The sequence below is a fragment of the Globicephala melas genome, chromosome 4, assembly GCF_963455315.2.
Source record: "Globicephala melas chromosome 4, mGloMel1.2, whole genome shotgun sequence".
NCBI classification, from domain to species: Eukaryota; Metazoa; Chordata; class Mammalia; order Artiodactyla; family Delphinidae; genus Globicephala; species Globicephala melas.
Genome location: NC_083317.1, coordinates 25,271,559 through 25,285,702, shown reverse-complemented (window position 1 = coordinate 25,285,702; position 14,144 = coordinate 25,271,559). Strand labels below are relative to the sequence as shown.

General features: G+C 33.5%; 1 protein-coding gene across 2 annotated transcripts in view; it reads right to left on the bottom strand.

The window, feature by feature from the left end:
* TMPRSS15 (transmembrane serine protease 15) overlaps positions 1-14,144 on the bottom strand; it is a 130,651-nt gene that overhangs the window by 107,307 nt on the left and 9,200 nt on the right. The window contains exons 4-6 of one of the 2 annotated variants that reach the window (XM_070045390.1): positions 13,840-13,991; positions 10,929-10,973; positions 9,142-9,175 (exon numbers count right to left, since the gene is read on the bottom strand). In XM_070045390.1, coding sequence (XP_069901491.1) covers positions 9,142-9,175; positions 10,929-10,973; positions 13,840-13,991 — 231 coding nt within the window. The remainder of the gene's footprint in view (positions 1-9,141; positions 9,176-10,928; positions 10,974-13,839; positions 13,992-14,144) is intronic. The other variant, XM_030877793.2, reaches the window with a different exon arrangement.

Genomic DNA, 14,144 nt, shown 5'->3' with positions numbered 1-14,144 from the left:
CAGACCAAACAAATGAAGAGGAAATAGGCAGTCTACCTGAAAAACAACTCAGAGTAATGATAGTAAAGGTGATCCAAAATCGTGGAAATAGAATAGAGAAAATACAAGAAATGTTTAATAAAGACCTAGAAGAATTAAAGAGCAAACAAACAGTGATGAAAAACACAATAAATGAAAATTAAAATTCTCCAAAAGGAATCAATAGCAGAATAACTGAGGCAGAAGAACCGATAAATGACCTGAAAGATAAAATCGTGGAAATAACTACAGCAGAACAGAATAAAGAAAAAAGAATGAAAATAATTGAGGACAGTCTTAGAGACCTCTGGGACAATATTAAATGCACCAACATTCAAATCATAGGGGTCTCAGAAGAGGAAGAAAAAAGAAAGGGACTGAGAAAATATTTGAAGAGATTATAGTTGAAAACTTCCCTAGTTTGGGAAAGGATATAGTCAATCAAGTCCAGGAAGTGCAGAGAGTCCTTTACAGGATAAATCCAGGGGGAAACATGCCAAGACACATATTAATCAAACTATCAGAAAGTAAATACAAAGAAAAAATATTAAAAGCAGCAAGTGAAAGACAAGAAATAACATATAAGGGAATCCCCATAAGGTTACAGCTGAACTTTCAGGAGAAACTCTGCAAGCCAGAAGGGAGTGGCAGGACATATTTAAAGTGATGAAAGAGAAAAATCTACAACCAAGATTACTCTACCCAGCAAGGATCTCATTCAGATTTGATGGAAAAATTAAAACCTTTACAGACAAGCAAAAGCTAAGAGAATTCAGCACCACCAAACCAGCTTTACAACAAATGCTAAAGGAACTTCTCTAGGCAGGAAACACAAAAGAAGGAAAAGACCTACAATAACAAACCCAAAACAATTAAGAAAATAGTAACAGGAACATACATATCGATAACTACCTTACATGTAAATGGATTAAATGCTCCAATCAAAAGACGTAGACTGGCTGAATGGATACAAAAACATGACCTGTATATATGCTGTCTACAAGACACCCACTTCAGACCTAGGGACGCATACAGACTGAAAGTGAGCGAGTGGAAAAAGATATTCCATGCAAATGGAAATCAAAAAAAGCTGGTGTAACCATTCTCATATCAGACAAAATAGGCTTTAAAATAAAGACTATTACAAGAGACCAAGAAGGAAACTACATAATGATCAAGGGATCAATCTGAGAAGAAGATATAACAATTATAAATATTTATGCACTCAACATAGGAGCACCTCAATACATACAGGAAATGCTAACAACCATGAAAGGGGAAATCAACAGTAATACAATAATCATAGGGGACATTAATACTCCACTTTCACAAATAGATCATCCAAAATGAAAATAAATAAGGAAACACAAGCTTTAGATGATAAATTAAACAAGATGGACTTAAATGATATTTATAGGATATTCCATCCAAAAATAACATTATACAATTTCTTCTCAAGTGCTCATGGAACATTCTCCAGGATAGATCATATCTTGGGTCACAAATCAAGCTTTGATAGATTTAAGGAAATTGAAATTGTATCAAGTATCTTTTCCAACCACAACACTATCAGACAAGATATCAATTACAGGAAAACATCTGCAAAAAATGCTAACACATGGAGACTAAACAATACACTACTAAATAAACAAGAGATCACTGAAGAAGTCAAAGAGGAAATCAAAGAATACCTAGAAACAAATGACAATGAAAACATGATGACCCAAAACCTATGGAATGCAGCAAAATAGTTCTAAGAGGGAAGTTTATAGCAATACAATCCTACCTCAAGAAACAAGAAATATCTCAAAGAAACAACCTAACCTTACACCTAAAGCAATTAGAGAAAGAACAAAAAAAAAAAACCCCAAAGTTATCAGAAGGAAAGAAACCATAAAGATCAGATCAGAAATAAATGAAAAAGAAATGAAGGAAACAGTAGCAAAGATCAATAAAACTGAAAGCTGGATCTTTGAGAAGATAAACAAAATTGATAAACCATTAGCCAGACTCATCAAGAAAGAAAGGGAGAAGACTCAAATCAATAGAATTAAGAATGAAAAGGAGAAGTAACAACTGACACTGCAAAAATACAAAGGATCACGAAAGATTACTACAAGGAAGTATATGCCAATAAAATGGACAACCTGGAAGAAATGGACAAATTCTTAGAAAAGCACAACCTCCTGAGACTGAATCAAGAAGAAATAGAATATATAAACAGACCAATCACAAGCACTGAAATTGAGACTGTGATTAAAAATTTTCTAATAAACAAAAGCCCAGGACCAGATGGCTTCACAGGTGAATTCTATCAAATATTTAGAGAAGAGCTAACACCTATCCTTCTCGAACTCTTCCAAAATATAGCAGAGGGAGGAACACTCCCAAACTCATTCTACAAGGCCACCATCAACCTGATATCAAAACTAGATAAAGATGTCACAAAGAAAGAAAACTACAGGCCAATATCACTGATGAACATAGATGCAAAAATTCTCAACAAAATACTAGCAAACAGAATCCAACAGCATATTAAAAGGATCATACACCATGATCAGGTTGGGTTTATCCCAGGAATGCAAGGATTCTTCATTATACACAAATCAATCAATGTGATAAACCAGATTAATAAACTGAAGGAGAAAAACCATATGATCATCTCTACAGATGTAGAAAACGCTTTCAACAAAATTCAACACCCATTTATGATAAAAACTCTCCAGAAAGTAGGCATGAAGGGAACTTACCTCAACATAATAAAGGCCATATATAACAAACCCACAGCCAACATTGTTTTCAATGGTGAAAAACTGAAAGCATTTCCACTAAGATCAGGAACAAGACAAGGTTGCCACTCTCACCAATATTATTATAGTTTTGGAGGTTTTAGCCACGGAAATCAGAGAAGAAAAAGAAATAAAAGGAATCCAAATCAGAAAAGAAGTAAAACTGTCACTGCTTGCAGATGACATGATGCTATACATAGAGAATCCTAAAGATGCTACCAGAAAACTACGAGAGCTAATCAATGAATTTGGTAAAGTCGCAGGATACAAGATGAATGCACAGAAATCTCTTGCATTCCTATACACTAATGATGAAAAATCTGAAAGAGAAATTAAGGAAGCACTCCCATTTACCATTGCAACAAAAAGAATAAAATACCTAGAAATAAACCTACCTAAAGAGACAAAAGACCTGTGTGCAGAAAAATACAAGACACTGATGAAAGAAATTAAAGATGACACAAACAGATGGAGAGATATACCATGTTCTTGGGTTGGAAGAATGAACTTTGTGAAAATGACTCTACTACCCAAAGCAATCTACAGATTCAATGCAATCACTATCAAACTACCAATGCCATTTTCCACAGAACTAGAACAAAAAAAAATTCACAATTTATATGGAAACACAAAAGACCATGAATAGCCAAAGCAATCTTGAGAAAGGAAACCCAAGCTGGAAGAATCAGGCTCCTGGACTTCAGACTATACTACAAAGCTACAGTAATCAAGACAATATGGTACTGGCAAGAAAACAGAAATATAGATCAATGGAACAGGATAGAAAGCCCAGAGATAAACCCACGCACATATGGTCACCTTATCTTTGATAAAGGAGGCAAGAATATACAATGGAGAAAAGACAGCCTCTTCAATAAGTGATGCTGGGAAAACTGGACAGGTACACATAAAAGAATGAAATTAGAACACTCCCTAACACCGTACACAAAAATAAACTCAAAATGGATTAAAGACCTAAATGTAAGGCCAGACACTATCAAACTCTTAGAGGAAATCATAGGCAGAACATTCTATGATATAAATCACAGCAAGAACCTTTTTGACCCTCCTCCTAGAGAAATGGAAATAAAAACAAAAATAAACAAATGGGACCTAATGAAACTTAAAAGCTTTTGCAGAGCAAAGGAAACCATAAACAAGCTGAAAAGACAACCCTCAGAATGGGAGAAAATATTTGCAATTGAAGCAACTGACAGAGGATTAATCTCCAAAATTTACAAGCAGCTCATGCAACTCAATATCCAAAAAACAAACAACCCCGTCCAAAAATGGGCAGAAAACCTAAATAAACATTTCTCCGAAGAAGATATATAGTTTGCCAGCAAACACATGAAAGGATGCTCAACATCACTAATCATTAGAGAAATACAAATCAAAACTACAATGAGGTATCACCTCACAGCAGTCAGAATGGCTATAATCAAAAAATCTACAAACAATAAATGCTGGAGAGGGTGTGATGAGATGGGGACCCTCTTGCACTGTTGGTGGGAGTGTAAATTGTTACAGCCACTGTGGAGAACAGATTTTTCTCTTTCATCACTTTAAAAACTAAAAATAGAACTGTCATACGACCCAGCAATCTCACTCTTGGGCATATACCCTGAGAAAGCCATAGTTCAAAAATAGTCAAGTACCACAGTGTTCATTGCAGCTCTATTCACAATAGCCAGGACATGGAAGCAACCTGAATGTCCATCGACAGGTGAAAGGATAAAGAAGATGTGGCACATATATATAATGGAATATTACTCAGCCATAAAAGGAAATGAAATTGAGTTCTTTGTAGTGAGGTCGATGGACTAAGAATCTGTCATACAGAGTGAAGAAAGTCAAAAAGAGAAAAACAAATACTGTATGCTAATGCATGTATATGCAATCTAAATAATAATAATAATAATGGTACTGAAGAACATAGGGGCAGGACAGGAATAAAGACGCAGACGTAGAGAATGGACTTGAAGATACTGGGAAGGGGAAAGGGTAAGCTGGGACAAAGTAAGAGAGTAGCATGAACATATATACACTACCAAACATAAAATAGATAGCTAGTGGGAATCAGCCGCATAGCACTGGGAGATCAGCTCGGTGCTTTGTGACTACCTAGGGGCGTGGGATAGGGAGGGTGGGAGGGAGACACAAGAGGGAGGAGATATGGGTATATATGTATACATATATCTGATTCACTTTGTTATACAGCAGAAACTAACACAACATTGTAAGGCAATTATGCTCCAATAAAAATGTTAAAAAATAAATACCAATATGGAAAATATGAATATTGTTTTGCTATATAAAGGAAGTGTGTTTTGGGATTTTATCAGATTTTATTTTTACCTAGTCTGCTGTCTCTGTCTCATCTCCTTTTGTACACATATATGATTTCAATTCCCCACAAAACCATTGGTTAACACATTAACTATTACAGAAATTATCCAGATGCCAGTTTTTTTAAATGACCTTCCATTCTTAAAACTAGAGTCCTTTGATTTGTGTACTACTTAGTTTACCATTTCATTCCTTAATTTTTGCTCTAGTATTTCTTCTTTTCTAGGAAATCTGTACAGTACTTCTCAAGAGGGAATTTTTAGCAAAGGAGTTAAGAAATTCTATTTAAGGAAATGTGCACAAAGAGAATAATAATTGGTTCTGTTTATTAAAAGCTGTTCAAATTGTCTGAATATTAGTTGCTGTTTTCTTGAGTGGGAAAAAATTGGCATATTTTTATATCTATATGGTATTTTATCTTCTGGATATTAATTTTTTGGCAAATTATGAAAACCCACCAGTAAATTAGTATTATTTGGAATTCTGCAAATGGAAGGTTTTAAGTAACTGTTTATATTTGTATTATGAAGGAGTCAGTACACACTGAAATGTGATTACTTCAGAGTGATTCACAGTCATATCAATGTCCAGTGATTTGGGGTGAGGAATCTCTTGTGCTTACTTTGTGCAGACTCTGTGCTGAGCATTGTGGGACCAAGTTCATTTCATTGTACTGTATTAGAAAAAGAGATATCACCTTACAGAAATTCTCATCTACTTTAAAAGAACAAATTTAATCTATTTAGTAAGACTATGACTGGTCAATTCAAATGAAATTATAGTGGAAAGATACTTTAATTCTGTTATCACGTACATAGGAATGTCTTAAGTTAGAGGACAGTGCTTAGCAATATATGTATACTTTTTTCTCAAATGCAGAGAAAAAAATACTTAAAGTCAAAATACATTTGGTGTTGGTTACAGTGCCTGTGTCTTTGTCCTGGGGTAATTAATTCATTTGAGGAGTATAATTCTGCCTTAACTTCTCTTGACCCAACTTTATGTTCTTCACCAAATCAGCCAGTTCCTTTTCTTCAGTCCCCAAACCCCTCCACATAATGGAATTGTGGCAAATTGCATGTTGTTGGAGATTGAGAAAGCCCATGGTAATGAAACTTTTGTTTTTTTCTCAATCATTGCCTACACAGTAAGCAACAAAAGACTAGAACAAGCTGTATTCTAGAAACCCTTCAAGCATATGAACAATTGCCCAAAAGAGCCCCTCTCAGGCACACTGTAGCAGCCAGAAATCAATCGGTATAATTCAACCTTAGTTCCCATCTCTCCCTTTACTCTTCCAAATGGGTTAGTAAAACTTTACAGTAATTGGCAACAAAGACAGTTGAGCAATAGAACATAATCTTCATGGACTTTGTACCAACTATCATATAAAAATTCTCTGCGGCATAATTTATAATATTACTAACGCTCAGGTATATGATGCATGCATTTGCTGATTTTTCTCACACTCTGTCTTCCAGGCATATAAAAAATGAGAATAAAGTTAACATCCCTGAAAGGCATATTCATAATAAATTATTGCTTGGAAACTGCGGTTTTCAAGTTTAATTGTCTCTTTCCCTTCTATAGATTTATAGTATCTTGACATATGAGAGGAATAAATGGGAAGGATGACTGGGGACTCATGGATCCAGTAAAAGAGGGAATGTGATATTTTGCCACCTGCTCACCTTATTATAATTTTGTGAGGATTGAGTAAAGTAATTTAGTACAGTCTCTAATAACAGGAAAGCTTTGGATATGGAGTTTCTTTGGTCAAATAAATGATCAGATTAAAATGAGCATTACTGAATACAGTAATCTTGTCTTAACCTTAGTTTAGTTTTTGAAAAATGTTTTTAAAAAAGTATCCAGCTGCTTTTTTTTTTTGATCTAAGTCTGAAGGGGGAAAGGAGAAAGGATCTAACATGTGTCCCTCTTTATGCCAGTCATTAATTTGTATTTGTATTATTTCTCTTCTTCACGACCACTCTAAGATATATATTTAAATCTTTGTCTTTCAGATAATAAATACAAAGTTCAAGAAGACTAGGTAGCTTATCAAAAGTGATGTGTACAGTAATTGGTGGAAATGGTTATGGTGGATTCACCCACACACTTTCAATGTTTGAAAATTGTATGTTACTTTTTGGTCTTCATTTTGATTATCAAATGCTTACATAAAGAGTGAAAGATAGGACTAAATACGTACTGATCCCATTCTTATAGTTTATATGTAGGAAAGGAGATTTCTATTCCACTCCCTAGGAGAGAAAAGTAAGGGTTGAGTATTACCCTCATGCTCTCTGTTCCCCATTCTCCATCTCCTTTGACCAGAAGAAACTGGGCTGTTAGCCAACTTTTGATACTGGCCAATATGTCACAAGACCTTTGGCCTGTGAGATATTTTGGTCCATAAGACATTTGGTTCATTCCAAAAGGTCCTTAAAATTTGGTCCTATATAAAATGTCCATGAGCATATTTGGTCCATGCCAAATGATTTTGGACAGGACCAAATTATCAAGGACCTTTTTGGTGTGAACAAATTTCTTATGGACGTTTTGGACAAGACATAGTCCTGCAAGGAATTGGTCATATGGTTCAGCCACTTTTTATAATTTTGGTGGGTTTGTCTTTAGGAGAGTAAGGGGGAAAACTTAAGTCCAAGGATTTCTTGCTTTAACACATTTTTTTACCCCACTAAGTCATTCCACATATTTCTCTTACAGCATTTTATATACCTAAGAGGTCCTCAATAACTGTGGGTTATTTGAATCACTCAGTGAATCAGTAAACAGACAGATAAATGGAAAACAGAGCACTAATTTAGCTATTTGTTGCTGACTTTTAAAGTTTTAGAAATAAATTTCTCAAAATATATTAGAATTATTTTTTCAGTTTATTTTAGATTAAAGGAATTAGTCACTATAGATCCTAAAATCAGTTTTTGAAAGTGTGTTGAAAGGTGATTTTAGAGGCTATAAATAGTTTTCTACATTGGATAAGGGACTATGGGCTGAAGAGCAGTTTATTTTTCAATATGTTGTGCTACTATATGGTTAACACCTACATACAACCCCAGGCAGGCTTATCCTACCATAAAAGACCTCTATAGGTTTAGAGGTGGGATAACTTGTTTCATAAAGCATTTTGATTAATGATTCGTATATCATTCTGCTTTTCAAACATCACACCAACCATTTTATCCAAGAATTATTGTGTTACTCAGAGATCATTTATAATTTCACAAATGTTCTCTCCTTGTATGTATATAACATTTGATATAAATTCTAATAACATAAAAATGGCAGTATTATTTTTGGAGCTGACGATCCACACACTATTGCCTTTATGGAGTTTACCTAAAGAGATTAGGTTCACATCCAGACCACTTAACATGAAGATTAAGTTAGGACCAGAGAAGACATTTTGGTTAACCAGCACATAGACAAAGGTACAGTAGACAATTACTAGGAATCCAGAAAAATTTTCACATTACAGTTACATATCAGGAGTTGGCACAAGGTAGGCATTTAATGAAAAATTGCTGAATGAATGAATCCAAGGCAACTTTGGTACTGGTTTGGCAACCATACCGTGTTAAGAGAAAGAGCAAGCATGTCTCCCTTGCATGCAGAGAGAATAATTAGAGAAAAAATTCCCTCACATCCTATGAAACTTACATCCTTTCTGGCAGACATTTTGATCCTATTGGTGGTGTTCTTAGCAAAAGGTAATAACCATGGCTCTAATAAATGAAGGACTGAAGTGAGATCAGATAATCCAGGCCTTGATTGCCTCAAATATATTGTTAATTTTTGGTAAAATATTAGGCTAAAAGTATAAACTTTGATGCTCTAGTTTTCTTATCTATTAAATAAGGGTACTGTTAACTGCTGTGTTATCAGAGAATTCTCAGGAGTCAAAATGAAATATTAGCAAAAAGTTGTTTTAAAATAAGAGAAATAATATTAAAACTGATCTGGAGTTGCCAGAGGACTGCTGGTAGTTAGCTTGTCTGTAAAAATAAATGACATAAAAATATCAATTACATTTAAAAACTGATTATTAGGAATTCCTTCTGTTTAATATTTTACTTGAGAGTTTTAAAAATTACTATGAATTATTAATATTTATTAACTTAAGAATACATCATTTGTATCTGTAGCTGAAAATAAATCTATTATGTTTTTATTGATTTTTAGAGCTGTACAGCAGAGGTTTTTAGATGTGCTTACTTTTTAAATAATGAAGATGATGTTTGTCAATTATCAATAACTAAACATAAGAATTCATTAATTTCATAATGGCTGTAGACTAAAATGTTCTAGATTAATCTGCTATTGTTTGAAATAGGAGCTTGAGTTATGCTTAGACCATGGGCTTTGGAGTCCAGAGGAATTCTTTTTAATTCCTGACTTTGATAATTAATAGCTGTGTGGCTCTGGGCACATTCTTTATTCCTTATGTATTTTTAAGTGGAAAAAATATTAGTCTCTACAGAATCATTCTGAGAACTAAATGAGATAATGTTTGCAAGAGAGTGGCATGTACATATATACACTACCAAACGTAAAATAGATAGCTAGTGGGAAGCAGCCACATAGCACAGGGAGATCAGCTGGGTGCTTTGTGACCACCTAGAGGGGTGGGATAGGGAGGGTGGGAGGGAGGGAGACGCAAGAGGGAAGAGATATGGGGATATATGTACATGTATAACTGATTCACTTTGTTATAAAGCAGAAACTAACACACCATTTAAAAGCAATTATACACCGATAAAGATGTAATATATATATATATATATATATATATATATATATATATATATATATATATATATATATGGTACCTGGTCCAAGTAGATACTTCAAACAAATAGATTTTTCAAATATTATAAAAATGGTCATGATTATGGATAACACTAAAAGTAATGTGGTTATAGTTTTATAACAATTTACACTTTAAAATCATTTTTATATGAATTCAATACTTGTGATGACTTCTAAAATATTTAGAAAATTTTATTATTTACAATTTATGGGAAGCAGATTTTCAGAAGGTGAAATGCCCAGTGATTCTGGTAGTTGACAGACAGGATTAGTGTTCAAATCTTTTGACTTCAATTTTTCTACAACAGAATGATTTTCCATTTTAACATAACTCAGGTTAGTTTTTAAATGATTGATAATTTCTCAAAGCACTCTTTTGATAGTCAGTATGATCTTGATAAGACAAAGTGAAGAGGTAGTGACCAATTGTAGTTAGAAACATAGGGTGGAGAAAATGCTGGAATAGAGCAAATTTAACATTAAATTTTAGATTGTCCTTTCCAAAGAGTATGATACATTTTGAAAGTTATCATTTCATTATATTTTAAATTCCTTTCCCTCATTTATAATGACCTTACAAATGTCAGGGTTTCATTTCCAAGGCTGCATTATCAGAGCCATATTTTGAGATCACACACATGCGCACACACAAACACACTCTCACACATCATATATGCATACATACATATATAGAATTTAAAATATGAAAGGAGCATTGGAATTGGAAATGCATATCCTTATATATATAACTAGGCACTATGAACTTTGCAATATTATTAACTATGTTATTCCTAACCAAATGTATGCTTTATACATTTTGATATGAAGACTAAATATCTAATTTAGAAAGAGCTGCCAGAAAAATATTGAATCCTTGACTAATGTCATAAAGTTTTATGATCACCAAATTATACATTTTGAAATGCCATAAGTACTGACCTGAAGTTGTTGCAGGACTCATCGTAGAGAAATTCTCCAAAGACGCTGGAATAAAGTTGGTTTGACGTTAGGGTTTAGAGTAGAAATATATTACAAAACATCGAGTGCAGTTTGAATATTCATTCAAAGGGCATCTGATCTACCAGAGTTTCCGTTTCATCCTTTCTCATCCTGAATGTTCCTATTTATTTATTTAATTATAATTTGATTGTGATACATTTGATGAATTTCCAGAATCTCTATGTATTCTCTATAAATTTACCTATGCAAAATATTTGCTTTATTTTACCCATTTAAGAAAGATATCTATTTATTCATCATAATTATATAGAATAATTTATATTTAAGAGAGACAATATAACACACCATATCTTGTCAGACATAGAATCAATTGTTTTGCACTGAAACAAATGGATGCCAAAATAATCTTACACATGATAATATCTACAGGGAACTAAGTACTGTTTAAGTATAAAGTGCTTTTCACATAAAAGATAAAAACTAGCTATTTTCTTCACCCATTAACATGTTTAATATTTTTAAAGATATAATGATGACTATATTAAAAATAAAGAAAATCATATCTTATGATCTAATGAATTTGTTTTCATTCAAAACAATATTTATGGTAAGTGGGTTAAGAGGTATGTCCTCTTCTACTAACTAGATTGTTTATTACGTTATTTCTTCATTACTGCACTGTCTTCTTTCTAAAAGATCTATAGCAGTTTCATAAATGTTATATGGTAGATTATTGATGAAGAAGATAAAATAAGTTTTATAAGATATTTTCATAAAGAAGATAATATTTTAATTTTCACTATGTTTGGTTTGACAGTATACTATATAAAAATCAAAGGTATCTGTGAAATTATTAACCAATTTAAAAATGTAATAAATTTGAAAATTCACATGATGCAAGTGAATATTAAACTTAAATACCTAAAATTAATTATGTTGATTATGTTAATTATATTAATTATGTTTATAAATGTGTTTTAATGTAGTTCAACAAGTTAAATGTAACTTCAACTTCTGGATCATATTCTTGAGTTGATGTTGTGATATAGTTTATTGCATTTATGATCCTTATTCTAAGTTAATTCAAAGGATATAGTTTTATTGAATAAATAAAGGTTTTAAAACCACAAACTCCCCTCTCCCAAATAGTCCCACCATAGAGTCATGAAAATAAGTTTCAGCACACCTGTCAATTCATTTGCCTCAGCAGACCTCCAGAAACTGATGCCTATTCAAATAAAGATAGCAAGATACCACCTTTCTAGAAGAAAATTGACTATTGAAAAATAATCAACATTGTTTAAAGACAAAACTATTACAAAGAAACTCTAATATAAGTGCTAAGAGCGCAGATATTAGGCTAAGACCGCGTGGGTCAGAATCCTCAATCCACCTCGAAATAGCTAAATTTTCTGTATGTTAGTTGTCTCATCTGTAAAATGGGGGTAGTAAAGATACTGTGTAATAAGATTGGTATGAGGAGTAAATGTGTTGATAGAAAAACCACCTGTTGTAGCTAATAATAGTTAGTAGTAGTTTTCAGCTCATTTGAATCAGACAAAAATCCAAAACAGTCTCTGCTCCAGCAGCTATGCCAGAGGGGACCAAACCATCAGTTGAAGAAGCACTTAAGAGCCTGAGCTGTCTTCTCACTGAACAGGCACAGCAGGATATAGTAGGGGGCTTAGTGAAGGAGTACTGTGCTTTATGAACCCATGTTGTAAAGGAAAGCAACTCGAGGTCTGCAATTTTGTATCCACTATAACAAAATTTTAAAAATGCATGTTTTTTTATGTTTCCTTTAAGGGCAAATCTATACTGACACCTCATTCTGAAGCAAAACTATTTGAACTGGCAATAAGCTGTTTGCCTTTATTCCACTTGATGTGGATATTTATATATTGATGAGCTTTCTAACATCTAAAAATTTCTGAATTCTAAAACATATTTAGCCTGAAGGTTTACAGATAAGAGATTGTGGATCTGGATGGGCCTGGCAACTTACTATTGTTTTCAACCAAAATAGGACTCAGTATACATGTATACATGTTTGTTGAATTAAATTGAATGGGAAATAACCAAAATGGAAAATTTAGAATAACCTAACATTGATAGGCATTATTGTCTTGCTATTATATTTGATGCCCTATATCTCTTCCCCTTTGATTATTTTTATCTTAAAATTATTTATCATTTTAAAATAAAGTTTTATTTTTTATAAGTAACTGGGATGAATCAAACTCATAATCCCCTCTTTTTACTTCCTTTCCTTCCTTTTTTTTTTTTTTTTTGCGTTATGCAGGCCTCTCACTCTTGTGGTCTTTCCTGTTGCGGAGCACAGGTTTTCTGGATGCGCAGGCTCAGTGGCCATGGCTCATGGGCCTAGCTGCTCTGTGGCATGTGGGATCTTCCCGGACCGGGGCACGAACCCGTGTCCCTTGCATTGGCAGGCGGACTCTCAACCACTGAGCCACCAGGGAAGCCCTTCTTTTAAGTCCTCAGTCAGAGACTGGATTTGCCACTTGACTATGTAATCTAATAATATCTATATGACTATCACAAAGTAATGTGTCACTTTCCAATGCAGGGTTCCTGGAAAGTCAGGGTGTGCTTGGCCAATGGCAAAAGTGTGATCAGACCCACAAACATTTATGCATGCCAGTATTTTCAGAACCTTTTTGATGTTTGATGTTTTACAAACATTTTCTCACTGACATTTTTCTCCAAAACAGTTTCTCCATATTTTATTTTTACTATGTAAATGTGTTACCTCAGTCAATAAGACAGGTTTCTAAAGTCCAGGGTGATCCCACTGCTCCCCTGATACATAGCTAGAATTTTAATTTCATAGCTTAACAATTCAAAGAAATCAAATAATGTTCACAGGTACCTGTAATATCAATGCTGTTCACATCAATATGGAAAATGGCCAGTTGGCTGGATTTCTTTGCTTCAATGCCTTGAATCATTTCTTCTTTTACATTTTCATCTGACACCCACTGGGCAAAGAGAAGGTCAAATATGACTATAATGCTGCCATTTCTGCAAAGCAAAAAAATGACATAAGAGAAAAAAGTTAGCCTTCTTCAAATGATTTGTGTTCAATTTATGTAAGGTGTCTTTGAAATTCTCCACGGTTATCCCCTTGTTAATCCTTATTACACCTATACAAGGTAGGTCATATCAAATATTATC